This window comes from Xylocopa sonorina, chromosome 11 (assembly GCF_050948175.1).
Source record: "Xylocopa sonorina isolate GNS202 chromosome 11, iyXylSono1_principal, whole genome shotgun sequence".
Classification (NCBI taxonomy): Eukaryota; Metazoa; Arthropoda; class Insecta; order Hymenoptera; family Apidae; genus Xylocopa; species Xylocopa sonorina.
Genome location: NC_135203.1, coordinates 2,381,536 through 2,407,816, shown reverse-complemented (window position 1 = coordinate 2,407,816; position 26,281 = coordinate 2,381,536). Strand labels below are relative to the sequence as shown.

Below are 26,281 nucleotides of genomic sequence, written 5' to 3'. Positions count from 1 at the left end.
GAGCAAAGTTAAATGAAGAAAATAAAAAAGAAGTAAGTTCGAAAACTATACGGAGAGTGTTAAAAGATGCGGGATATTCTGCGTGTGTCGCAAGAAGGAAACCATACATATCCAAGAAGAATCGGAAGATGAGAAAAGAATTTGCAAAAGAATTTATAAAAAAGGATCCCACATTCTGGAATAACGTATTATTTTCAGATGAAACTAAATTTAATATATTTAAATCAGATGGCAGAGTATTAGTTTGGAGAAAGCCAAATACGGAAATGGATCCACAACATTTACAAGCCACTGTGAAACATGGAGGAGGTGGAGTCATGGTATGGGGTTCCATTGCAGCGTCTGGGGTTGGCGAATTAGTATTCATAGATGAGATTATGGACAAATATGTATATTTAAATATATTAAAGGAAAATTTATTTAAAAGTGCTAATAAATTAAATCTCCCGCGTGATTTTTATTTTCAACAAGACCATGATCCAAAACATACTGCCTATATTGTACGACAATGGATCGTTTACAATACCGCACATACATTAAATACCCCACCCCAGAGTCCAGACATGAATCCCATCGAACATGTTTGGAATGAATTAGAAAAAAAAATTAGAAAATATAATATAACAAACAAAAACCAATTAAAAGCTATTATTTTACAAGAATGGAACAATATAGAGCCGGATTTTACAAAAAAATTGGTAACTTCAATGCCAAAACGATTGAAGGAAGTTATCATGAGGAATGGAGGGCCAACCAAATATTAATTTTTAATTTCTAAGTACTTTCAATCATTTGTGCCAATACTTTTGTCCATGCTTAAAACGCTCAATAAATATGTTTTTGTTATTATTTCGCATATCACTTTATTTATATTACTGTTTCTGTTAAATAATAATCTAGAATAATAAATAAATAAACGTGTAAACAAATTTTTCCTTTTTAACAATTTGTTTCATAGTTATAAGCATTTTTATCATAACAATCATGCTGTGCCAATACTTTTGTCCAGCACTGTATATAGACACATTAATATTTACTCAAAATGTTTCTATTAAAACTAACATTTTTTATCAATGCAATTCTAATGTATAGGTGGCTATTACAATAAAATGTGATGTAATTTAATTGTTCTAAACATATTGTAAAAAGTGTGAAACATATTGTAATTACAGTGCTACCTCGGTATACGACCTTAATCCGTTCCTGATGTTTGAACTTGTACCGAATAAGACGTATACCAAACCAACCTTTCTTATGTAAAAAAAAAACTCTTATTGATATTATACCTACATAAATGACATAATTAATTTGTATAATATAAATGTAACCTAATAATAGATTCTGGATTAACAAATCAAATGGAATAAACTTTATTGCCTTCTGTTTTGCGGTTATATTTTTTTTATATGATATCATTATTTGTATGATCAATCCGTTGATAACATATCAACTCCGAATACAATTGATTATTAATTTAATTTTTTTTCTGAGATAATTATTTAAAAATCACGTAAAATTCGTAGAAAAAATGTATATTGTCATGTCTAAACAGGACGTATTCCGAATTGGACGCATTCCAAAAACATATACCGAGGTACCACTATACATTTCATAAAGAATATAACCAAAATAAGTATTAGTAATAATAATCTCAATGCGTTTTCCATAAATATATGAAAAAAATATAAAAATGTTAGAAGAAATAAAAATAGGTTTGCTTAAAAAATGATATTTTTGATATTTTCAATACTTTTAAATACTTTAGAAATAAACAATAAATATCTTGTATAAACACCATATTATATTATAGAGTATACTGTATATTAGTATATTTTATATTTGTAATATACTTTTTAAGCTAAATAATACATTAAGAAAATTGAAGTAAATATTCAAAATATTGATGTATTAACGAAAATGATTCTAATTTTATAATTGCAATTTTATTTATAATTGTAATATTATATAAAAGAACACTTTTATGGTTTACAATAATTATCCATTTTTATATAATTCTTAAAATTCATTATATCACGTCTTTTTTAAGCGTATAAAACCAATGAGTACATAGCTTTTGTATATTGACATCATGCAAAAATTATGAATGTAACATATTACTAAATTTTTACGATTTAATAGGAAGTAACAGCCATTGATTTTACAAATAGTGATACTCTACAATTAACTTTAATATCGAAATCATGTTGACATTTATATCTATAAAAAAAAATGCAATTTCCTAATGCAAATTTGCAGATGCATTGTGGAAGTTTTATCCCAATTATTTTAGTCTTTATGGAAATTTGTTGATTACATAAGAAAGTTATTTTGTAGTTGAATCTTCATTATCGTTTGTATCAGGTACTTCTAAAATTTTTGGACCATACAAAAGAACATATGCACAATGCCAATCCCCTCCGCCGCTAAGTTTTAATACATCTTCACTGGTTACAGCGCTAACTGCTTCATCATCACATTTTAACCATGTATCACTCTTTTGTTTAACCCAGGCTACATAATGACCACTACTACTTGATCGTCCCCTGTGTGTTAGAACTGCTTGCAATGAATAATAACCACTGTTGTTTGATCCCAAATCTATAATTATAATAACATTTATGATAATATAAACTTATTGGTGCTTAAGTGGTATTTATAATTTTTGTATAAATTAATTATACCATTTGGAAACCAAAAAGGTTCTTGTTTTACTTTCTTTATACTTTCTGTTTTATCTGCTTTGTCTTTTATATTACGTGATTCTTCTACTAAACGATCTTCCCATTCTTTAAATTTCTCTCGCATTGGTGTAAGTTTACTTTGGAGTTCACTGGTGCATAACTCAAAAGCATCAAATTCAAGCGGGAATTTAACGTCTTTGAGAATTTTTGCATTGATTGCTCCTTTCTCTTTGTAATAAAAACGTACAAATTGAATTGTTAAATATGCTGGCAATCTGCTAATTTTTGACTGTGAAGAAAATTACTTTCATTAGGAGAAAATTTCGTTAATCTAAACATAAACTTTTCCCCGTATTGCATATTTTTTTACCGTTTTTGTATACACTGCATCTCTACCGAGAGTAGGCGACATTTTTGTAATTTGCTCCTGCATTTTATTTCTAAGTCCTGAGTTCATATATCTAACTTCTGTCGAAATGAAACAACTTAATTGTAAAAATTCCTCTTTTCCCTTAGTAGGTGCTTCATCTTCAGATTCTATACATTTTAACTCTGTATCAAATGTTCCTCCAAAATACTGTTCAATCAGTGATCGTGGTTTATATTGTTGTCCATTATCCCCTGATGTAACAGTATTTTCCTATAATTATTTTAGAAGTATATGAAAAGATGTTTATATGTAAATTTATCATCTAAAACATTGCGCATTATATATATTTATTGGTACATAAAATGTTGAAATGCTTAAACAAACAACCTTTGCTGGTAATTTTTGTTGCAACATTCTAATAAGTTCAGTCCAACACTCGTTAGCATCTTGCTGTTGAAATTCACCGTGTTCAGATTTTTCTGCAAATCTTGGAAATGCTAAGTGCATCATTTGAACAAGAACCACAGGTGGTAAGGGTGAACCTTTATCCATACTATCGTATAAATCTCTCAGTGCAGCAGTTATACTTTGTGCAGGTACAAGCGATGAACTACTAGTAGCTGCAAGCCCCCCTGAAAAATTCTTTAAAGCATCTCTCAATTCAGGGACAGTTTTTAGGCACTGTACAGTTGCATTAAGATAACATGTATTTCCTAAGTTTGTTAAACCAGCTGGTAAATCTAAAGCACTGGCTAATGCAGATTCGTTCATATCTTCTAAAAATAATGGTTTTTCAGTAGGCTCTGCTGGCACATCTTCCTCTTTGGAACCCATCATTAATACAGTAATACCCTATAATACAGTCAAAGATAATAAACTTTAGTAAAACATAATTATTGTCATACAAAGATTAATACAATTATTTTCTTACATCCTTCAACTTGATATTGCCCCAATCATCATCCTTTAATGTCATTCCTTTTAACATAACTTTCTGCCTTTCTGGTTGCACTCCTGTCAGTGCAAAAAGTTGCGCTTTAAACAACATTGGCTCTTCATCTGTATTAACTTCTACATTAGGAAAAAGTTCCTTTCCCCATTTTACTTTAACTGAAATGAAATACTTTGTGTTTTAAATACTGAAAGCTGTTCGGCATAAAATTAAATAAAAAGTGTGAGGTTAAATTTTTTACAGTTTGAACTTTCACAATACGTACTCGAGTATTGAGGCATTTCTTCTGTTTTCTCCTAAATGTATTCAGTTCTTGGAAATGTATGCTGTTCAGCGATTCTAATTTATTATATATTCTCTTTACTATTGACTATCAACATGCATAAAGTGCACCGTCAGACATTCGCGTACCTATACTTTGTACAAAGTATTCAACGAAATGGAACACACATTCGCGAGAGCTCACAGTTTAGTCACCACTACATTCAATTACAACTCTGCTCCGAATCAGCTGTCAGAAATATATCATTTTAAGCTAGAAGCCACGTTTTTTTTGCTTTATTCTCTAATGCAATGCGTTTTAGTATTTTCAATTTTTTTTCTTGTAGGTTTATGCTTCGAATTACATTATGCTCGAATAAAATATTACAATTTCTTTTGCAAAGATGTGCGACTAGTTTGAACGGTTTTTGGAGAGATAGCGCCACCAAATGGCATTTCTAACGCATTCGCGACGGTTTCGCCGGGAACACCAAAACCTTTAAAAATACCTAAACGCGGATAAAATTCCACATCGAAGTAACTCGTGAGAAATTATTGGAGCTTGATTGGTAAATGATGTCGCATCCTCTGTACATTAATCAGCAGTTCACTAATAATGATGATCTGAAATTGTGCTTAGTTTTTTGCTGATAAGGACCAAAAGTTCTATGAACGTAAAATCATAAAGTTGTTAGAAAGATGGCGAAAGATCATTGAGCAAAATAAAAAATATACATAATTGGTTAAAGTTTATTATGTGCATATAAAAAATGAGTTTTATTTAACACTATCAACTGAAAATATTTTCTTGCCAACCCAATATATTTGATTCTAGGAGCAAAGATAAAAAATATTGTACTGTACTGCATATTTTATTAAGTTCATTAAGTAAATTAATTATTTATAAAAAATACAATAAATGTTATCATTTATTTTTAATCCTATCATCTCCAATTACTTTTCCCTTTTATTCTTATAAATAATAGTAAGATAGCTGAAAAATTCAGTGATAATGTAATAAATAATATACATTATGCGCATCTGTGAACCAATCTTTTATTAAGTTCCATACAAGTTAATGTTGTATTTAATTAAATGTTATTACTGATATACTATTTTCAGAATTTTCTATAAATTAGGACCAGCCTAAAAATTATTAATTTCGCGCTATCACATTGTTACAACCGTGATATTGAATCACGATTTCTAATTCATATTTATTTCTGCATGTTCGTATAATAATTGTAATAATGTTTTTGGGATACGATATATTTCATGTATGTTATTACTTTAAAAATTACTTTAAAATGTTTTAGTTAAAAACAAAGCACAACGACATTATACGATTTTTTGTTTTATATTCCACATAACGGGGAACCTTAGTTTTTACTTAGAAATATGATAAAGTAACAGATGCGGTTTTATTAAAGTTAAGCCCAAACTCTTAGAGTTGAATCCCAGCTACCAGTAGAAAGGGCAGTTCCATCTGGTGAAACTTGTAAACAAGATACTCGATTTTCATGTCCATATAAAAATGCAACTCGTTGACATTTTAAAGTATCCCATATATTCACAGTATAATCATTGTAACCAGCAAAAAGTATTCGTCCGCTAACGCTTAAATCGACAGCATTTGCTCCAAATATTATACTTTCTTTTGCATATACAGCTATTTCTCTATCAGCGCGTAAATCGAAAAGGCGACAAGTTGCATCGTCAGAACCTGTTGCCACTGCATCACCACCTGGATGAAATTTTACCTAAACTCAACATAACATAAGGCAAATCATTTTCTTATAATAATGTATTAGCTTCATTATAAGCTATTTTAAGAAACTGTTACATACAGAGTTAACATCCGACTGATGGCCTTCAAAACTTTGAACACATTGGCCAGTCCTCATATCCCATATCAAAACCATTTTATCGCAACTACCAGAAACAAATGTATTACCAGTTTCACTTGGTGCTAAATCAATGGACATAACATCGCTAGAGTGGCCAAGAAAACTTTGTAATAACTGACCACTTTCTACATCCCATAAAGCACAAGTACTATCTCCACTACCCGTTAAAATTTGTTGATCACTATTAGGAAATACGCAACAGGATATGTAAGATGTGTGCGTAGCAACAGTTTTTTTACGAGTCGATACATCATCTTCTTGACTTAAAGGATACACAGTAACTTTATTATCTAACCCTCTGTAAAAAATTAATGTAAAATGCATTTATAATATAAGGTAATTATTATTAATTATTATGTATCAAATGTATTAAAATATGTTTAATACCCGCAAGCAACAAGACCACCACTTGGAGCATAAGCGCAAGCCATAACCCAGATAGTTGGCATAGTAAGAGCATGTTCTTTATTTGTTGTAAAGGCATCCCATATTATCATTTTGCCATCCTGAAACAATTTTTGTAATAAGATACATTTTCAGACCTGAATTATTACTTTTAAGCGTATCTTTACCTGCGAAGATGACACAATGTGGCGTTTATCAGGAGACCAATCGGAACAGAGAACTTTAGCCTGGTGACCCTTCAATACACGACGTGGCTTTACATTAATGCAATTAATTATTTCAAGCCTGTCTGCTACACTAGCAACTGTAATAATAAATTATTTCTTATCAATTTTCATTCTAAACTATAGAAAATAGGATTAAAAATTAATATTTACGGGTAATATCATTTAATTTTTGTCGCTCATCTTCTAAACGTATCTTTAAACTTTCAACTTCCTTTGCTAATTTTTCTATATGTTCTAACTCGGTGGCAGAATCCATAATTAGATTTGTATAATACTTAATATTTGTTAACAGAAAATGTATTGTTGCACTATAAAAAATATCATCTTTGCATATATTATTGTTACAAATCAACTGTTTTTTACCTGCAATGTGCCTCAATTAAAATAACTTGTACATATTTTTGGACAGAGAGAGTGTAAACAGATTACCTGTTCTGTCACCTGTCGTTCTCGGAAATAAACTGCAATGTGAATGCAGTTATTAACAAAACAATAGATATTTTTTTACATGAATGTACGGTTTTTATTTTTTTGATTCCCTTTCTGATAATTATTCATTTGTTTTTACATAAAATTCGTATTAATGTATCATTCAAACACTGTCGTGACCAATAATCAATACGGTACGACAATAACAAACTTTAGCGCCGGTGCACTGATGCTTTTATACTTAACTAACTTAACCTGAATATTATATGTCACAAAAACGATGAACGTTTCGTTCCTATAATAATCGATATATATCATTTATAATAACTTTTGTTGATGAAGTTTATTATTAAGAAAGATTTTTTTTAATATTTATTACAATATTATATTATTTCTATAAGATCGAATTTAAACGAGTCTATAATATATAAACTATTTATTACTTTTAATTTACAAATATTTTTAAACCTCTCATTTAAAAAATATATGTGATATATATGTATATATATATTTATATGAAATACCAAATATATGTATCTTCTTATTCTAAAAAAAATATTATCCACTCCGTGGTTAGTTTAAAACAAAAGGAATTTCATTTTTATCACCATTTATTGATAATAATCGCGTATATTCGTACGAAAATAATTGATCTCATTGGGAGATTATTTTGATAATAGTGATACAGGCAATTTACGGCAGAATACATGTTTCAAATATAAATTTAGGCGCCAACATCTTTAAATTGTATTGCGTAATTAAAAGTAACCTCGTATCCAAAATACATTGCACTACAATTACTATATTGCAACAATGATTTTAATCAAATATGTGCTGTTAAAAAATTCTATTCGTAATATAAATCTTACGTACATGGTATATTTAATATATACTATTAAATGAAGAACAACTCGATTAATGATTAGTGTCTAGACATATCTGGATACGAGGTTACGCGCAAGTCTTTGGATATCGACTTCCTGTCGGTATGAATGTCAGAGTGGGGTTAGTCTCTGGTACGTTCTTCTGCTTGGCCCTGTCTTGATCGTTCTTCGTTACTGAATTCGTGGTCCAGCTGACAGACTTGCAGCTAATCGAAATGGCTCTTCTGTCTTTACGTTTGGCTTCCTCGATAGCAAGACAATTGCCGAACACTACCATTCAGGTAATTTCAGAAAAATTACTTCTTTTTCATAATTTATCTATATAAAAACATGTAGTTGGAACGTGCCGACATTTTCTACTGTGCAACACTCACACGGATGCATACGTTACTTACAATAACAGTTAATTTCAAATAAATTGAATGCATTTTATTAATTACAGTAATCTTTGTCGAAATTTGCTAACAATCGCCAGTATATGTCATACAATTTTCTTCTTATAGAGCAGATTACATAAATAGGATAGTATGAAGTTATGTAATAAGCATTTAGGCACTATATTTTCGAAGCATAATAACAATAACGTTTTAATTTCACGTTATAGATCAAATGGCCTCTTAGTGTAGCTTCTTGCAAGTACCATGTATCTTGCAGTCGGCGTTCTGCTGAAATTTCTTCCATCTTGGAAGATCGTATTCTTGGTGCGGCACCAAAGGTAAATTAATAAATTTTATTTTATATTTTGAATATGCAATCTCTGTGTACATAATATTGATTTAAATCAAATGTTATGTAATATTAGGCTAATCTGGAGGAGACTGGTAGAGTACTGAGTATTGGTGATGGTATTGCCCGTGTTTATGGTCTTAAGAATATTCAAGCTGATGAGATGGTGGAATTTAGTTCAGGGCTAAAAGGTATGGCCCTGAACTTGGAGCCTGACAATGTTGGTGTTGTCGTTTTTGGTAATGATAGACATATTAAGGAAGGTGACATTGTTAAGCGTACTGGAGCTATCGTTGATGTTCCGGTGGGAGAAGAATTGCTAGGACGTGTTGTAGATGCGTTAGGTAATCCTATCGATGGAAAAGGAGCGCTGAACAGTAAATTAAGATTCCGTATTGGTACCAAAGCACCTGGTATTATTCCTAGGTATTTATTTTTTCTTAATATATTGATTTTATTATGTTGTAATTATGTTTCTCAATTTTCTTATATATATACGTATATCTCTCTTTTTAAGGGTATCAGTCAGAGAACCTATGCAGACTGGAATTAAAGCTGTAGATTCTCTAGTACCTATTGGCCGTGGTCAACGTGAATTGATCATTGGAGACAGACAAACTGGAAAAACTGCTCTTGCTATTGATACAATTATTAATCAGAAACGATTTAATGATGCCGGGGATGAGAAGAAGAAACTGTATTGTATTTATGTTGCTATCGGTCAAAAAAGATCCACTGTCGCACAAATAGTAAAACGTTTAACAGATAGTGGAGCCATTAATTACACCATCATTGTATCCGCAACTGCTTCAGATGCAGCACCTCTTCAGTATTTGGCTCCCTACTCTGGATGTGCTATGGGAGAATTTTTCAGGTAATTAAATTCCTTGAATTAAATTTCCATTTACTTTGTAATAATACAATAATATCATATAATTATCATATAAATTATATGATTATCGTATAATCATATAATACAATAATTATCAATGATTTCTTACAGAGATAATGGAAAGCACGCTTTGATCATTTATGACGATTTATCGAAACAAGCTGTTGCATACCGACAAATGTCATTATTGTTAAGACGACCACCAGGTCGTGAAGCCTACCCTGGTGATGTATTCTATCTCCATTCCCGTCTTTTAGAACGAGCGGCAAAAATGAACGAAAGTTTAGGAGGCGGTTCACTAACAGCTTTACCTGTTATTGAGACACAAGCTGGTGATGTGTCTGCTTATATCCCAACAAATGTAATTTCCATTACCGACGGCCAAATCTTCTTAGAAACAGAGTTGTTCTATAAGGGTATTCGTCCTGCAATCAACGTAGGATTATCAGTATCTCGTGTCGGCTCTGCTGCGCAAACGAAGGCCATGAAACAAGTAATGGATATTTTTATTCAGAATTTAATACATACGCACATTTATTATACATAAAGAATATTTTTAATAATTTTTAACCTTTGACAGGTCGCTGGTTCCATGAAATTAGAATTAGCTCAATATCGTGAAGTAGCAGCTTTCGCTCAGTTTGGCTCCGATTTGGATGCTGCAACCCAACAACTGCTGAATCGTGGTGTTAGGTTAACAGAACTTCTCAAACAAGGACAATATGGTAAACGTTTATAACATATATTATATCCAATCCTCTACAGACAATGTTTAAAAGATGATTCCAAAAATGATTTCAAAATACTGCTTCCTTCACGAAAATGTTTCAGCTTTGTTAAGAAGTTATTATTTGTTAATGAGGAAAGGCCCAGAAACTTATAGTTGCGTTAAATACATGTCGCTAGCGAGTAATCGGAGTTCGATTACTTCATACTTTTTATAATTTTCCAGTATCATTTATTAATAACTTGTTAAATATTTTAAAAAAGAAAAACATTGTTTAAAATGACTATAGGAATCACCTGCTAAATATTCTTTATTGAGTGTGGGCACAGAGTATATAATAAGCATACAGTTTTTAAAAATGATTGAAATGGTGAACATATAAGGTAATAAATATTTTCTAATATTTTTAGTACCCATGGCTATCGAAGAACAAGTAGCTGTTATCTATTGCGGTGTCCGAGGATATCTTGATAAAATGGAACCCACAAAAATTACAGCATTCGAAAAAGAATTCCTTGCTCACATTAGGTATTTAAATAAATATATAAATAAGAATATAAGTTAAAGATTTCCATACTTGTATTTATTTAATTTTATATTGTAGGTCTACTCAGCAAGATCTCTTAAGTACTATTGCTAAGGAGAACGTGATTAGTGAGGCTTCTGATGCAAAACTGAAGCAAGTTGTTACTGACTTCCTTGCATCCTTCTCAGGTTAAAATGTCAGTATAAAGTAACTAATAATTCTCTGCTATGCAAGAGCCATGTGCAAATGACATTCATTATTAAAAGAATTTTTAATGTGTGCCATCTGCGCATTATAAAAATATCATTAAAAAGAATTCCACATTTAAGCATTAAATCACGATAGTCACACAAAGATGCTTATTCATATTATGTTGTCTGTTAACAAAATAAAAAATACAATTTTGGTAATTAAACACTGTCTTCTCCCAAAGGAAGTTTCAAACATAGCAGAAGTGGGAGAAGTTAAAAAAATGAGTAATAAAGTTCTAGAATTTTTCAACTGTATGTCATTTATTTCCCTTGTACATTTTGTCCCATGTATAATATATTATTCATTTTCATTTTTGTAATAAACTATATAGTCTGTTTTAAAATGTTCTTTTTTATATAATAATTTTTAATTTTATATAACTGTATTATAAACATTAGTATGAGTATGAATGAACAAATGGATATGCTTTATTAATAAAATTGCTCTATTACATATATTCAAATAAGCATAATATATGTCAATGAGAATAGTTTTTGATAAACACATTATGCATTGTATATATTTATTCTAAATTAAGTTAAATATTTTAACCTTCAATAATATCATAACATAATCATAACACAAGAAAGAGAGACTCCTCGACAACACAACTTTATGAATAATATAAATATATAATGTCACGCAGCGTGACACGAAGTGACGCGAAGTGACATCACAGTGCTCTTACTATGACAAAGTTCTGTTGCCGGGATGTATATTTCAATACATTATTGTAATTTATTGTATATTTTAGTAGTTTTATTGCAATTTGTTGTGCGGAGAGTAGTGAAACTAATGCCCAAACAAGTAGTTCTTCAGTAGTTTACTTCGCTATCGATAATTATGTGCGGCCAGTTTGAGCACTTTTCACAGAGATAGCGCCAGGAGTTCTAGAGTTGTCGAGATTCTTGCTACTATGATTTCTTCTAATTAACTTTCACGATGCTTGCTTTAATATAACAATTTTGTTTAACAAATAACAAGTCTTTAACACATTAGATAAATTGAAGTAGAAGCTTAGAAATATAAATCTAGATTTTATAAAGAAAAAATTATGATATGTATCTTTGATAGCGCAGAAATAAATGAATAATAAATTTGAAAAACGTAGTGAACGAGAATCTCTTTTTTATAGATGACGCGAATTAATTTTGAAATAATTTCCTATCGAAAATGTACCTTCCGAGGAGCGGAAGTAGATGACAGCATTATCTGCCTCACTCTTTCTTATAGCACTTTGGTTGCACTTTAACTTTGGTTGTTGTTAGTCAACAATTATAGGTACTGAAAGCCATATATATTTTTTTTAAGTCATCATAAAAATGATATATATTATGATGATATATGTATGATAAAAATGATATATGCACAATAGAGGTTTAAAAGCTCTTTTCCTACTGAAATTGCACAATATGTAATAGTTATTATTGATATTTACATACGTTATCACTAAAAAATTGAAATACCGAGGAAGAGGGAAGGATTTCGAGACGAGGCAAGGGATGCTTCGTAATAATAATTATGATTTTTCTATACATGCGAGCTCAAGAGCAATAAACTCGAATATTCCTCGAATATATTTCTGTCCAAAATTCTCCTCGCTGTTTATTCGGATAGTAAATGATAAAATCGTTAAATTTCGATATGATTCTCTTTGTTATTCTACTCAAACAGTATTTCTTAATAAAGTCTTTGAATTTCGCTCTTCGATGATTCGATAAGTATAACTATATCGTATTGCGCATGAAGCTACGTCCAAATGATAACGCAAAAAAATTAAACAACTAATTTAACTAGAACAGAATGACCACGATAACAGCTATGATTCAGACACACTAGAATAGTGATAAAATGTAAAAAACTAATAAAGTCATTTCAGTTCGAAGCTTACTTAAAATAATTTACTGTTAATCATACAAATAATGTAAATATAAGTATAAATAATCATTTAATTCAGAAGTGTGTATGTTTAATTTTGAATGCGTTAATACAAATCACATATGCATTTATTCTGCGCTCTGTTGTGTTTGAAGATTCTATGAAAAATTGATACACGTAATCTGTACGTACTAGCTACTATACTATATTCAAATGTCAATATTCAGTTGTTAAAATACCATATATGTATGTACACATATATAGGTTATCTGTATATTTATCTATAGCTATATCTATATCTATACGCATATATAAAGGGATAAATAGTTTACTTTAATAAAAAAGAATGACTTCCATCAGTGAAGTTAGTCCGTTACCAAAAACGAAAAAACCATCGGGTAAGTTTATCATTGTGAAACTAATATTTAGTTAGGTTATTTTTTTAAATCTTACCTAATACATATGCAAAGTGTTGTATAAAATTTAATTTATAATTTTAAGAAAATATCAGATGCCCTATTATTAATGTTAAAATGGAAAATTTTCATTGTACAATCCTACAAATTATTTCACGTACATGTATTATTTATATATTTATCTAAGTTTTTTTTTTCTTAAATATAGTATAAATGTATATTTTACACTTAAAACGTGTGTTAATTTTATATAAATATTCAGATTGAATTAATGTTTTATCCCAGTGAAATATTTTATTTAAACAGATAGTGCATTCAAACAACAACGTTTACCTGCTTGGCAACCAATACTTACCGCTGGAACTGTTCTACCAACATTTTTTATAATTGGAATTGCTTTTATACCAGTCGGAGTAGGATTACTTTATTTTTCCGATCAAGTGAAAGAATACATTTTAGATTATACAGATTGTAATTCCACAAAAAACTCTAGTTCCAAATGTGCTGATATTATAGCGAATAATCCTTCACAAGTTTGTACTTGTGAAATCAATTTTACGCTACCTTCTGATTTTAGAGGAAAAATTTATATGTATTATGGTTTAACCAATTTCTATCAAAATCATAGACGATATGTAAAATCAAGAGATGATAATCAACTGCTAGGAAAGTTAAACAATCCTGTCTCAGGGGATTGTGAGCCATTTGCTCATAATGGAACCCATCCGATTGCACCATGCGGAGCTATTGCCAATTCGCTGTTTAGCGATGAATTGAAGATATATTCTGTAAAACATTCTTCCGATGTACCATTATTAAAAACTGGTATAGCTTGGCCCTCGGATAAAAACATTAAATTTAAAAATCCTGAGGGTAATTTAACGGAAGCGTTCAAGAAATTTGCTAAACCAAAGAATTGGACCAAATATATTTATGAATTAGATAAAGAAGACGAAAGTAATAATGGTTTCCAAAATGAGGATTTAATTGTTTGGATGCGGACTGCTGCATTGCCTACTTTCAGAAAACTTTATCGTAGAGTTAATCACGAAATGGATGGTTTCACTGAAGGTCTATTAGCAGGGAACTATAAACTTATAGTCAAGTATTGTAAGTAAGAAGTATTAATCTAAATTGCAAATTAAAAATAATTTTGTGGAATAATACCTTTTTCATTTTTTAAAGCATATCCTGTATCTGCCTTTGACGGCAGGAAAAGAATGATTTTGAGTACTACATCACTTCTTGGTGGAAAAAATCCTTTTCTTGGTATTGCTTATATAGTTGTAGGATGTATTTGTTTATTGTTAGGCATTGCGCTACTAATAATACATATCAAATGTTCAAAAAGGTAAAGATCAGTTTTACATATTAAATTATATAGTTTCTTTTCTACTTTTCACTAAATGGTGTTATGCTTAAAAGAGGCTTCGATTAAAAAGATTAAATTGCTTTAAAATTGAGTTGTTTAAACTAAAAGTATTATAGTATGAATAGGAAAGAAGATATACTTTTATCTGTCATCTACATTTATTATATTACTGCATTTACTATCAAACTATCTTAAAAATGGGGCGGTTTGATTTAATCATGTACTATACTTTCTTAAAAAAACTTGTTAACAAATAAGCTTGATAGTAAGTGCACCTATTAATAACTATAGTATAATGAACTTTTCACAGTTTAAAAAAAATTACTAAAATTTGTATTACATATTTCGAATATAACTGCAAATATTTAAATATTAAAAATATTTAATCAAATGCCAGTAATGCTAAAGACATTTTCATATGTAATTTGCTTCTACGAACTTTAATTCATAAACTAATGTTCACAGCATTATATACTTTAAATTCAAATTTGATAATAAACTATTATATAATGTATGTTATACAGCAAACTAATGTAAAGATGACTGCAACAAAGTATGCTTAAGGCACCATAATTGTTCTTGTAAGTGTTTGTGATATTGTGTTACGTCTATCCTGCAAAAAATGTTAATAATAATTATCTTAAATGTAAAGTAGCTTGACATATTTTTTTAAAGTACTAATATCTTATTGATTTACCATTAATGTCTATTATATATAATTCATACTTTTTTCGAATGTAAGTCATAGATACAAGCCAACCACATGCATGTAGTTATATGTTAGTTACACCTGTTGTCTATTCTTCGTGTGCCTTCACATTTCTATGTACAATTATAAATAATTCACTTCTTGTCTTACTAATAATAGTTCATATAATTAATTTTTTTTTATCGCTTTATAATGCTTTATATATTGTACATTATATTTAACAATACTGTATCACTTGAAAAGTAACATATAATGAGGGTCAATTAATATCCAATATGCATTGTTTATTATATATTCTTTTATACATATTTAATTACTTTGAAAAAAGTAGTAATAGTGAAGCTTTTATTGGCGTAGTAAATATTCATATTTAATTATATAATAGATACAATTTAACTGTTTGGAAATATGCACAGTATATTCCTTAAAAGGTAAGATGTAGGACATCCACTATGTGGTGTTAAATACTTTGTTAAGAATTTAAATATTTTATTTGCATTGAATGAATTCATTTTATACAAATTTGTTTGCAACTTTTACAAATACCTTGCTAAAAATTGGTTCTCAAGTTATTGTAATCTGATTGTATAATTTTATTATATATTTTTTAGTGTAACAGAGATGATCAATGTAACTCCAACCACACCATACCAGGAATAATTACGTGCAATTTCTAAAGAAATTGAAGAACACTTTGGATACTCTGCATTTAATTTGTAAGTGTTAATATAAAATAATGTAATTTCAATAAAGTGCATATTTAGGTGAGAAGAAAAAGGCAAATGTTGCAACTAAAAATTAATGTTTCTTTAGTAGACAGCCTCGTGAATTCTTTCTTTCATTTTTATACTATAGCTTATTTTGTAAAGGGAATGTTCTAACTCTTTACTATTACATAAAAACAAAAATCAAAAGCAAATGTGTACAAACACAATTCAGTATTTATCTACAATTATGTAGCAAGAATGTAATCGATAAATGGATTGTTAATTTAGATTTTCCGACTATTTGTGTATTTTCTTATATATATATGTATTAAGGTATTAAAAAATATAACACTGTAGAAGAGTTGTGCATAAAGATCCACTTAATTAGAAAAATAAAAATTGAAAATAATATATTTTTATTATTGTGTTAAAAAGTTAGTACATTCTTTGAGAGAAATGTAATTTTTGTTCATCTTAATATATTACATATTGGTATACGTTGTTTCATTTATTATATAGTCTATATTATTAATATAAGATATTTTATATAAAATTATAATCGACTATGAAATATCTTCAGTTTGACCCAAATGGCTCGTACATGTATAAATGTATAAATAAAAGTATCACGATAATATTTATTCACGTATATACACGTGTGTTTCTGAAAATGATGATTTCACAAATTATCAACATACAATTCGGCATTAAATTTTAAAAATACTAGTTCTGTTTTTTTCTTGGTATGGTAATTATTTCATGACTACACAATTTATTTTCCGGTTAGGAACAATCGCACAAATACGACGTAAAAAAAAAACTAGACAATTATGAATTAGAGAATATCAATTAAGAATAAATAATATGTACATGTTTAATGATAATCGATGGAAATTGGGTTATTGATAATTTGAGTTGATAATTTCGTTTTTACTTACGGTACACGTTTTATGTATACCATTGTTCATTATTGAAAATAGCGCTTTAGGTCATCATATGTTTTCAGCTGCACACTACCCTGCGTTAAGCATTTGTAAGTTGCTTTTAAGCAGTGCCGACTCATCGCTGAAAAGATCTTTACCAAAACATCTCTGTACTCTTATTATACCAGATCTTTCAAAGTTTCCTTTGTCAGTCGACGATACACCAGCAATTTCTTCAATCTCTCAATATGATTATAACATTAAAAAATTTGCAGCAGCAGACATTTACAGTAGAGATTGATCCATCGCAAACGGTAAGTGAATATAGTAAATAGAAAATATGTAGATTTTCTGAAATACAACAGACTCTATTTATATTTTCTTGCAGGTAAGGGATTTGAAACAAAAAATCGAAACTCAGAAAGGTTTCCCTGCTAAATACCAGAAATTAATATATGCTGGTGAGCTATATGGCTTACATAACCTTATTTTCACTTAATAGTGAATTTATTACGGTTTTCACGCCTGTCATTTCATCAATTCTTTTCTTAATCAAGTTTATTTTTATACTCGTTATTTACCAGAATTGTAATCGAAACATTCCAGAATATTAGATTGATGTATATCCATTTTTTTTTTTATAAATATCATCGTTATTCCATGATGATGATCGTATGGTTGTATAATAATATCTTGTTGTTTTTTTTGCAGGGAAAATATTAACCGATGACCATCCATTAGCAGAGTATAATATAGATGAGAAGAAGTTTATAGTTGTTATGGTAACAAAACTTAAGACAGGTAACGGTCATACAGGGACAGATGAAGAACCTGCAAGTGCAGAAAATAAAGAAGAAAGTAGTACAACCAGGTATTAACTTGAAATACTATAAATAGTTTCATTTGAAATGTGTTCCTTTCTGCTCCAATTATAAAGAGGACCATGGATATTTCATAATAGTTTTATTTGTCAACAATTATAAGCATAATTGAGCTTTTAGAGTGTTTCAAATCTGTTTGCTGAAAAAACAATGTACATAAATAGTAAGTTTACTTTGGTGTAACATTATACTAAGATATCAATTATATTTTTTTGCCATAGCTCAGTAGCACAACCTAGTTCAAATCCTACTGTTCAGGGTGCATCAAACCCTGCTAGTACTGTACAGGAACAATCTGGAACAAGTACCACTCCTGCATCTACTGGAGGTCAAGCTGAAAGTGCCTTGTTAATGGGTGAAGATTACAATACTATGGTGAACAATATTGTGGATATGGGGTAGATATATGTTTAATGAAGAAAGAAGTTACAATTATTTAGTTACCACGTTTCTTGCGATTCATATTTTATTGACACAATTTATATATTCAGGTACGAACGTGAACAAGTTGAACAAGCGCTAAGAGCAAGTTTCAATAATCCTGATAGGGCTGTTGAATACCTTTTAACGGGTATACCTGCTCAACTGTTTGAAGATTTGCCAGAAGATCAGCTCGAGGCACAAGAACAATTACAGGACCATGGCCATCATCCATTAGCATTCCTGCGGATGCAACCTCAGTTTCAACAGATGCGTCAAGTCATTCAACAGAATCCTCAGTTATTGAATGCTGTACTACAACAAATTGGTCAAACCAATCCTGCATTATTACAACTTATCTCACAAAATCAAGAGGCATTTGTACGCATGCTTAATGAACCTGGTTAGTTTTTGTTATTTCTTTAAAATCAAGATAATTTTTATAAATGTAATTGTACATTATATGTATATGTACCTTATTTTGTAATAGTGGAAACTACTGGCAGTACAGGAGGAAGAACTACACCTGTGTCTGCAGCATCTACTGTTCCACCAGCAACTGCTCCTGGTGGTGTCAGTGGAGGGCTTGGCGCAGGTTTAGGAACAGGATCAGATGTAGAGACTTCCTTAATTCAGGTAACACCACAGGATAGAGAAGCTATTGAGAGGCTGAAGGCACTAGGATTCCCGGAGCATTTAGTTGTACAAGCATATTTTGCGTGTGAAAAAAATGAAAATCTTGCTGCTAACTTTTTGCTATCACAAAGTCTTGATGACTGAAGTAACGCACTTTATTGATTTCATAATAAGGAGTTAAAGGACTGATATAGGGTGGGTAATTACACAGGCGCCATGTTATTTTCGATTGATCATCTTTACTTTGTATATAAATATACAAACATATTTATGTTATAATGTTAATCCTTTAATGATAAGTGTTAACCTCACACCACAGCATATTTAGGTAAATCGCAAAAATTTATTGGAAATATATACCAAAACGTTTAATTGAACGTTAAATTTGTTGTAGTCTTAAATTACTTATTTAAAAATATACATATATTTACATCTTTTATGTATTTCAAGATTCGGGTTTGGTATTTCGTATAAGAGTGTTATATCCATCCTTGCAGTCTAAAAATTACTCTTCAATGAAACTTTTCGTTCTTTTGAGTATATGGAGCAGTGTAATTACATTTTTATGTAAGAAAGCCTGCTTGTTTAATGAATTAATATACAAAAATATATAAATACTTCTTTGTATTTATATGTTTCATCTATTGTACAATGACGCATACATACAAATTTGTATACACAAGCATGAGATAGAGTTGTATTCAAAATAGTATGTGTGTACATGGCAAGCATATTTTGTACATTTAATAGGCTTTCTGATATAAAAATTATGTAAGTGCATCCGTATATGTATGATTGCATATGTATATATGTGTGTACTTGCGTATAACTTGCGCCTATGTATGTATGTATAAAAAAAGTCTTGTATTTTTTAAACAAAAATGGTGAACATAGTTATTCATTAATAACACATTACAAATCATTTCATTTGTCACAAAGTAAAAAAATGTAAGAAACTCGTAAATGGAAAGAAAGAAAGAAAATTTAAGTAACATACACATATAACACTGTTTTAAATCTGCTTTGACCTCGATATCAATCCATTTTTCATCTGAGAAAGAGTTCGAGTAACTTATAAGTAGTTAATAAGAGGTAATTGTATGTGAAATATCTTAAATAGATAAACTCAAGGTGACTTACAAGAAGTATGAATCTATAAAGAAAATTTGTAATTAACTTTCTATAAAAATGGAGGCAATGAGATTATTAATATTATAAAAAAATGCATTCAATATGTTGTAGCCTTAATATAGTATTATGTAACTTATTAGAAATCGTTCGAATTTTTAAAATACCTAGTACTGACATTAAAATTTTATTAGAAATATAACACCCAATGTAAAACAATTAATACTACAAAATTGCATTATTTAATAAATAAAAATGATGAGTCTAGGCACAAATGAATATATCAGTTCCCCTATTTTTGCTACATAGATATAAGTATAATTAAGGCAATAAAATTTGGAAAATTAGAGTATTCCTTCATTTATACATATATGTATGTACGTAAAAACATACATGCTTTGAATCCCTTATTGTTATACAACAATAATGATAGCTCTTTTAAATATTCCTCAGTTCATTTTTATTACGCAAACTACCAAGAAGAATAAAATGTTGCAAATAAAAATAAACCCAATATATAAATTATATTACAATTGACATAGCCTCTAACAATATCCGTTACATATTATTTATTGTAAAAAGCATTTCAATATTTATAAATTTCATTCCATCTGTAAGCTGTAACAATAGTTTCTCAATTCCAGTAGTTTATGAGCTTTTTATTTTTATAAAAAATATGTACAGGTATATAACCTATATGCATAAGATGATCATAAATGATTGCATTATTTGATTGAAATTGCGTACAAACATATTCAATGTTTCATTTGCCTTTCAAAATCACACCTCTATTGTGAAGATCTTTTTTAGCCTCCTCTATTTGCTAAAAATAACACATAAAAAGAACATGTCAAATGCTTGTTTATCACTTTCTTATATGTTCCGATATAGTGTGCAACATTTATTATGAAACTTACTTCTTGCAATTCAATAGCTGCGTTTTCACAATTGTTAAATGTGAAAACTCTGTATAAAACAACAATAGCTGCGTACAGACCAAACAAAAATAAAACGATCACCGGAAAGAAAAGAAATAGATGTTTCCATTCTACTATGAAAGGTAAATTAAGATTTTCGGTGATTATTGCAATCCACATGCTAAAAAAGAAAGTAACGAGTAAAAGCCACTCCATCAGTTTAGTCATCTGAAATTAGAAACATACTCTATAAATTTATGAAACAGATAAAGAGAGAGAAAGAACGAATATTTTTTCTTGCTTTTGATGACTTGGAAAAATATTTATGTACAGTTTATAGAAAGCTCGTAGGTTTCCTTCAATTACACGACATAAAAAAAATAACCGTTTTCCAACTACATTTATTAGTTTTTAAAAATGAAAATTCATATCTCTCCAGTTAACATATTGCAAAATGGTAATAAACTGTTTAACTTACTTTCAATTTTTAAATATTACGTGTGTATCGTTTATTGATATTATAGTACACTCTGACTTGATATGCAATTAATTACATATTATTTTTTTTCTCAATATTAGTCTAAACGAATATGTAACAGAAAAGTGTATGATTGTACGAAGTGACATGGGTGACGTGTATTGATTAAAATGCCCGATTTCAAACTTCCCGTTCCATCGTGTATACATGAATTACTTATTCAAGAAATATTTATTTAAATTCAGATCCATATAATAACCTAAAATTTATAGAATTGAAGTTAAGAATATAATCCCGAGTAACTTGTATTTGAAAATCACGCAATACCTATATATATATATATAACTTTCCATAATTCATTAACTTTAATTGTATTTGTTCTTTTATTTATTTGTTCAATTTTCTTACTCCTAACGCGAGTAATGATATCTACTTGTATCTATTAGAACAGTTTAGTGCTTTCTGCAAATATGTTAAAAATTATACGTGTACGCATGCACGTCAATTGAAATTTCGATACATCGAAATTTATAACACGATGTCAATGATGGTTGCGTCCACGCACAAGTATATTCATTGTTTTTTAGTTTCACGTAAGTTTTGTTCATTTGCCTGTGTAATTAATGCTTTTGTACTTACTAAAGTTACACAGAAGCTTTAATGACAATGACATGTATAATAATAACTAGAACAAAAGGAAATTAATTTTACTAGATTTAGGTAGAAGTAATGAGTTTTTAGTATATATAAATTTAAGCATAAACTTTCATATAATATAAAATTAAATATATGCTTTTCGATAGGTAACCTTTCCTTTTTCCTTCGCTCAATTTTCTTTAATATTTTTCTTACATCTGTACACTACATATGATAAACCTTTGTTTGCAGTCATCTATATTGGCCTAATTCCTCAACTCTACTTAATTTTACTATTCTCATTTTAGAATAGAGATTTTTGTGTCTATTTCCTTCTATCATTTTGCATGCATACATATTATATAACTTAGTTTACAGAATTATACATGTATCTTATATTGCAGGCATACCTATTGAACGTAAACGAACATGATTCATTTTTTCGTTTATGCAATAGATTTTTAAAAATGTTTGTACGTAGAACTGGTATATGTGCCTTTATAAAAAGGTATCATAGGAATGTTTACAAGAAATGTTACAAACGCTTTATTTCTACAGATTTGTAAGTCTATTGCAACATATAACTCGAGATATATATTTTATATATTGAATGTCGATGTAAGAAATTAAAACATTTTTACGTAGAAAGCAATGGAAACCTACCATAGGTTTGGAAATACATGCACAAATTGCTACAAAATCAAAGTTATTTTCTGGAGCGTCTACAAATTTTAATAGTCCAGTCAATTCATGTGTATCGCCTTTTGATTGCGCTATACCTGGAACAATGCCGGTAAGGTATATTGGATAGTTTTAGGAAATAATCTAGCAATTTGTTGTTGTATGTTTTTTATAGGTTTTGAACAAACAATGCGTAGAAGCAGGAGTGTTAACTGCTTTGGCACTTTCTTGCAAAGTTAATGCCATTTCATTATTCGAGAGGAAGCATTATTTTTATTCTGATTTGCCAGTAAATATACATTTTATAATAGTGTTTAAAAATATATATTCCCTTTTTAGTTTTATGTAACAATACTTTAACGTAAATGTTTATGTAGGCGGGTTTTCAAATTACACAACAAAAGAAACCTTTGGCTGTTAATGGAGAAATCAAATTTGTTGTACTTAGATCCAAGTTTGATAAACAACCTTATACGATGTTATCAAAAATTAAACAAATACAATTGGAACAAGATAGTGGGAGAAGTTTACATAATGAAGATCTTGGAAGGTATTATTAATTTTTTTACTTTCTCATGTCTTTAAATGAAGGGTCAAGTATCAGTGAACAATCAACAAGTAGCAAATTTTTGCTATTTTCAAAAAAATTAAAAATAAACTTTCTACTACTAACATGATTTAACTTTTCGAATAATATATACTCTAAAAATTAAATTGTACAGTATTTTGTATCACTTGAGACAGAAGTTTAGTTGATCTTAATCGAGCTGGAATACCTTTGATGGAATTAGTCTTCGAGCCAGATTTGACAACTGGAGAAGAAGCAGCAGCTCTTGTGAAGGAATTATGTTTTACCTTGCTATTACTAGGCACGTGTACCTGTAAAATGGAAGGTTGTTTTGTTTATATCGATACCTCTTTATAAATAGTTATACTAACGATAACTAAATAATCTACATTTGTACACAGAAGGAGCATTAAGGGTTGATGCAAATGTTTCTATAAGCAAACCTGGTGCACCTCTAGGCACTCGGACTGAATTGAAGAACATTGGAAGCATAAGTGCTGTCAAGCATGCTATAAATCATGAAATAATTAGACAAATTTCAATTTTAGAAGCTGGAGGTAAAATTCTCAATGAGACTCGTACATGGAGTCCAATGGATAAGAAAACAATCCTCATGCGCGAAAAAGAGGAGAGACATGTAATCATAAACTATAATAGTTAATATTTATTTCATTTGTGTAACGACTTTTGACATAAAAACCTTGTACATTTATTATCTTTATAAGAGGCTTAACAATTTCTAGGATTATCGTTTCATGCCCGAACCGAATTTACCTCCTTTACAATTACACATAAACGAAAACACCGAAAATAAGTATAATTTAATCGATGTTCGATCCTTAAAAGAACAGTTACCAGAATTGCCGGAGCAAATACGGCAAGTGTTACAAAATCGTGGCCTTACACCGTTTGCGTTCATAGCAATAACGGTATGTTTAATATTTGATGCGTTAAAAATTACTATATACTAATTAATGTATGCTTTTAGAGTGATGTGGAATTATTTTTTCTGTATCGCGACATATTGAATAATGGTAAACACCGCGAGCCACAGTTGGTAGCTCAACTTTTTATTTCTGAAATAATAGCGTTTTTAGCGGAACATAATTTGAAACTTGCATTTTGGTAAGTTTACTGTAATTGCTGTGTTAAAGAAACTCTACTTATGCAACATATTTTCAGTGTAAGCAACCAGAAGTATATTGAAGAATCAATAGATTTAATACAAGCTAAAACAATAAATCAACCAATATTTAGAAATTTGTTGGATAAATTACTCAGTGAACCAAATAAAATGCCAAAACAGGTGAAGAAGATTATTAACAAGTACTTGAATTGTTACATTCTGTACACACTAATTTTAATTAAACTTTATGTTTTTCTTTTTTAGATCGTTGAAGAAAATAATTGGTTTATAATAACAAATGAAGAGCAATTGGAAACGATATGCTTAGAAGTACTTAAGAAGAACCCAAAATTAGTTGCAAGGTACAGGAAGGGTAACGCTAAAACATTTAAGAAATTTTTGCACCAAGTAATTATACTTACCGAGGAACGTGCAGATATGCGCAAAGTTTCAAAAATTATGACAAGGTTACTTGGATAATTTAAAAGTATTCCACGTTGTTTTTTTTTGCAATATAAGTATTTTAATAATAACATTATAAATAATTAAATGTGTCTATCTTTTAACATATTTACACATCACCACATTAAAAATATCATACGAAATATATACATGCATATAATTTTTCTATTATTTACTTTTTATAAATTGCAGTCACAGATACAAAACCCAAATAGATATATCTGATTTAGCAAGTTTCAGGCTACCTTCTATACATCTTCAAAATTGAATTTGAACTAGCACAAAATTTTATTTCTTTCAACATTGTTAATCGTATAAAATATTTCACAAAAAAACGCCGGAACTCGCCCACTCCCCCAATATTCAATGACTTTATCCACGACAATACTTGAGGATGGGATGTGTATATTATAATATTGTACAAAATATAATAACAGAATCAATCTTTTTCAAATTAATTAATTTGTCTTATACTGTTCATGTAAAATACTAAATGTAGTTGATTAATAACATTATCAATCATCAAATACTTTAGTATAAAAATGATATTTAAAATACAGAGAAAAGTTGACAAGTAATTATTTGGATCGTTTGTGAAAGCTGATTAGTATTGTACAAATAATGTATTCATGTAAATGTTGCATGTGTAGTTATCACACACGCACACACACACGCACACACACACACACACACGTACGCGCGCGCATCAGAATTTTATATAAAAAAATTGTAATCAAGCATAAAAGTATTTGATAAAGATTGAACTGTTTATATTGTACATACGAATCTTTTCTTATATTTATACAGTAACGAGTATTGTATACTGTGATATTAATTTCATCAAAACATTTTTTCCATAACTATTGTACGATGTGTGACAGTTTAGATTTTTAATTATGATTGCACATGTTTCATCTGATATACAGATGAACTACAAACTTGTATAGTTATTTGTTAATTGTGACTACTATAAAAAATAATAAATATCTATATGCAAGTTGTACCATAAAGATAAGTGACTGTGGCAAGAAAATTGAATGTTCAATTAGATCTCACCTATTCACTTAACTTAGTTCTTTGTAATTTTTGAGTTTTTCCAAAAGT

The 26,281-nt window shown here is 29.4% G+C and overlaps 7 protein-coding genes across 12 annotated transcripts in view; 4 read left to right on the top strand and 3 right to left on the bottom strand.

Annotated features, from left to right (window-relative positions):
* Rad23 (UV excision repair protein Rad23) overlaps positions 1–20,576 on the top strand; it is a 76,027-nt gene extending 55,451 nt beyond the window's left edge. The window contains exons 2-7 of one of the 2 annotated variants that reach the window (XM_076905062.1): positions 17,483–17,558; positions 17,633–17,705; positions 17,956–18,115; positions 18,347–18,523; positions 18,617–18,948; positions 19,036–20,576. In XM_076905062.1, coding sequence (XP_076761177.1) covers positions 17,493–17,558; positions 17,633–17,705; positions 17,956–18,115; positions 18,347–18,523; positions 18,617–18,948; positions 19,036–19,325 — 1,098 coding nt within the window. In that variant the 5' untranslated portion in view covers positions 17,483–17,492 and the 3' untranslated portion in view covers positions 19,326–20,576. Of the gene's footprint in view, positions 1–17,482; positions 17,559–17,632; positions 17,706–17,955; positions 18,116–18,346; positions 18,524–18,616; positions 18,949–19,035 lie in introns of those variants that run through there. The other variant, XM_076905063.1, reaches the window with a different exon arrangement.
* On the bottom strand, positions 2,009–4,658 carry Usp14 (ubiquitin specific protease 14). The gene is made up of 6 exons (XM_076904251.1): positions 4,269–4,658; positions 3,983–4,161; positions 3,439–3,903; positions 3,052–3,321; positions 2,682–2,970; positions 2,009–2,598 (listed from the first exon to the last, which is right to left on the bottom strand). The coding sequence occupies exons 1-6, from the start codon at positions 4,282–4,284 to the stop codon at positions 2,324–2,326; spliced, it is 1,494 nt and encodes a 497-aa protein (XP_076760366.1). The 5' UTR covers positions 4,285–4,658; the 3' UTR covers positions 2,009–2,323.
* Positions 5,307–7,460, bottom strand: Gbeta5 (guanine nucleotide-binding protein subunit beta-5). Of its 3 annotated transcripts, none has more exons than XM_076904704.1 (6): positions 7,226–7,460; positions 6,954–7,166; positions 6,744–6,880; positions 6,559–6,677; positions 6,112–6,469; positions 5,307–6,024 (listed from the first exon to the last, which is right to left on the bottom strand). In XM_076904704.1, the coding sequence occupies exons 2-6, from the start codon at positions 7,057–7,059 to the stop codon at positions 5,695–5,697; spliced, it is 1,050 nt and encodes a 349-aa protein (XP_076760819.1). In that variant the 5' UTR covers positions 7,060–7,166; positions 7,226–7,460; the 3' UTR covers positions 5,307–5,694. The 3 variants fall into 3 exon arrangements, with proteins under 3 accessions (XP_076760819.1, XP_076760821.1, XP_076760818.1); XM_076904706.1 differs by having other exon boundaries at positions 7,233–7,460; XM_076904703.1 differs by lacking the exon at positions 7,226–7,460 and having other exon boundaries at positions 6,954–7,210.
* Blw (ATP synthase subunit alpha blw, mitochondrial) lies at positions 8,221–11,488 on the top strand. The gene is made up of 8 exons (XM_076903737.1): positions 8,221–8,397; positions 8,721–8,831; positions 8,919–9,268; positions 9,360–9,716; positions 9,846–10,227; positions 10,315–10,459; positions 10,872–10,989; positions 11,066–11,488. The coding sequence occupies exons 1-8, from the start codon at positions 8,332–8,334 to the stop codon at positions 11,178–11,180; spliced, it is 1,644 nt and encodes a 547-aa protein (XP_076759852.1). The 5' UTR covers positions 8,221–8,331; the 3' UTR covers positions 11,181–11,488.
* Positions 13,377–16,304, top strand: Cdc50 (cell cycle control protein 50A). Of its 2 annotated transcripts, XM_076904454.1 has the most exons (5): positions 13,377–13,515; positions 13,840–14,643; positions 14,719–14,884; positions 15,430–15,486; positions 16,226–16,304. In XM_076904454.1, the coding sequence occupies exons 1-4, from the start codon at positions 13,464–13,466 to the stop codon at positions 15,440–15,442; spliced, it is 1,035 nt and encodes a 344-aa protein (XP_076760569.1). In that variant the 5' UTR covers positions 13,377–13,463; the 3' UTR covers positions 15,443–15,486; positions 16,226–16,304. The 2 variants fall into 2 exon arrangements, with proteins under 2 accessions (XP_076760569.1, XP_076760568.1); XM_076904453.1 differs by lacking the exon at positions 15,430–15,486.
* Positions 20,577–20,937: 361 nt separating the features above from the next.
* Positions 20,938–21,490, bottom strand: Dpm3 (Dolichyl-phosphate mannosyltransferase subunit 3). Its single transcript, XM_076904284.1, has 2 exons — positions 21,227–21,490; positions 20,938–21,132 (listed from the first exon to the last, which is right to left on the bottom strand). The coding sequence occupies exons 1-2, from the start codon at positions 21,452–21,454 to the stop codon at positions 21,073–21,075; spliced, it is 288 nt and encodes a 95-aa protein (XP_076760399.1). The 5' UTR covers positions 21,455–21,490; the 3' UTR covers positions 20,938–21,072.
* Positions 21,491–22,766: 1,276 nt separating this feature from the next.
* Gatb (glutamyl-tRNA(Gln) amidotransferase subunit B, mitochondrial) lies at positions 22,767–25,265 on the top strand. 2 transcript variants are annotated; one of them, XM_076905038.1, is made up of 10 exons: positions 22,767–22,902; positions 22,986–23,133; positions 23,197–23,310; positions 23,399–23,571; positions 23,766–23,914; positions 23,994–24,226; positions 24,333–24,518; positions 24,578–24,714; positions 24,772–24,895; positions 24,980–25,265. In XM_076905038.1, exons 1-10 carry the CDS (start codon positions 22,808–22,810, stop codon positions 25,193–25,195), a joined length of 1,575 nt encoding a protein of 524 aa, XP_076761153.1. In that variant the 5' UTR covers positions 22,767–22,807; the 3' UTR covers positions 25,196–25,265. The 2 variants fall into 2 exon arrangements, with proteins under 2 accessions (XP_076761153.1, XP_076761152.1); XM_076905037.1 differs by having other exon boundaries at positions 23,991–24,226.
* Positions 25,266–26,281: the final 1,016 nt, after the last annotated feature.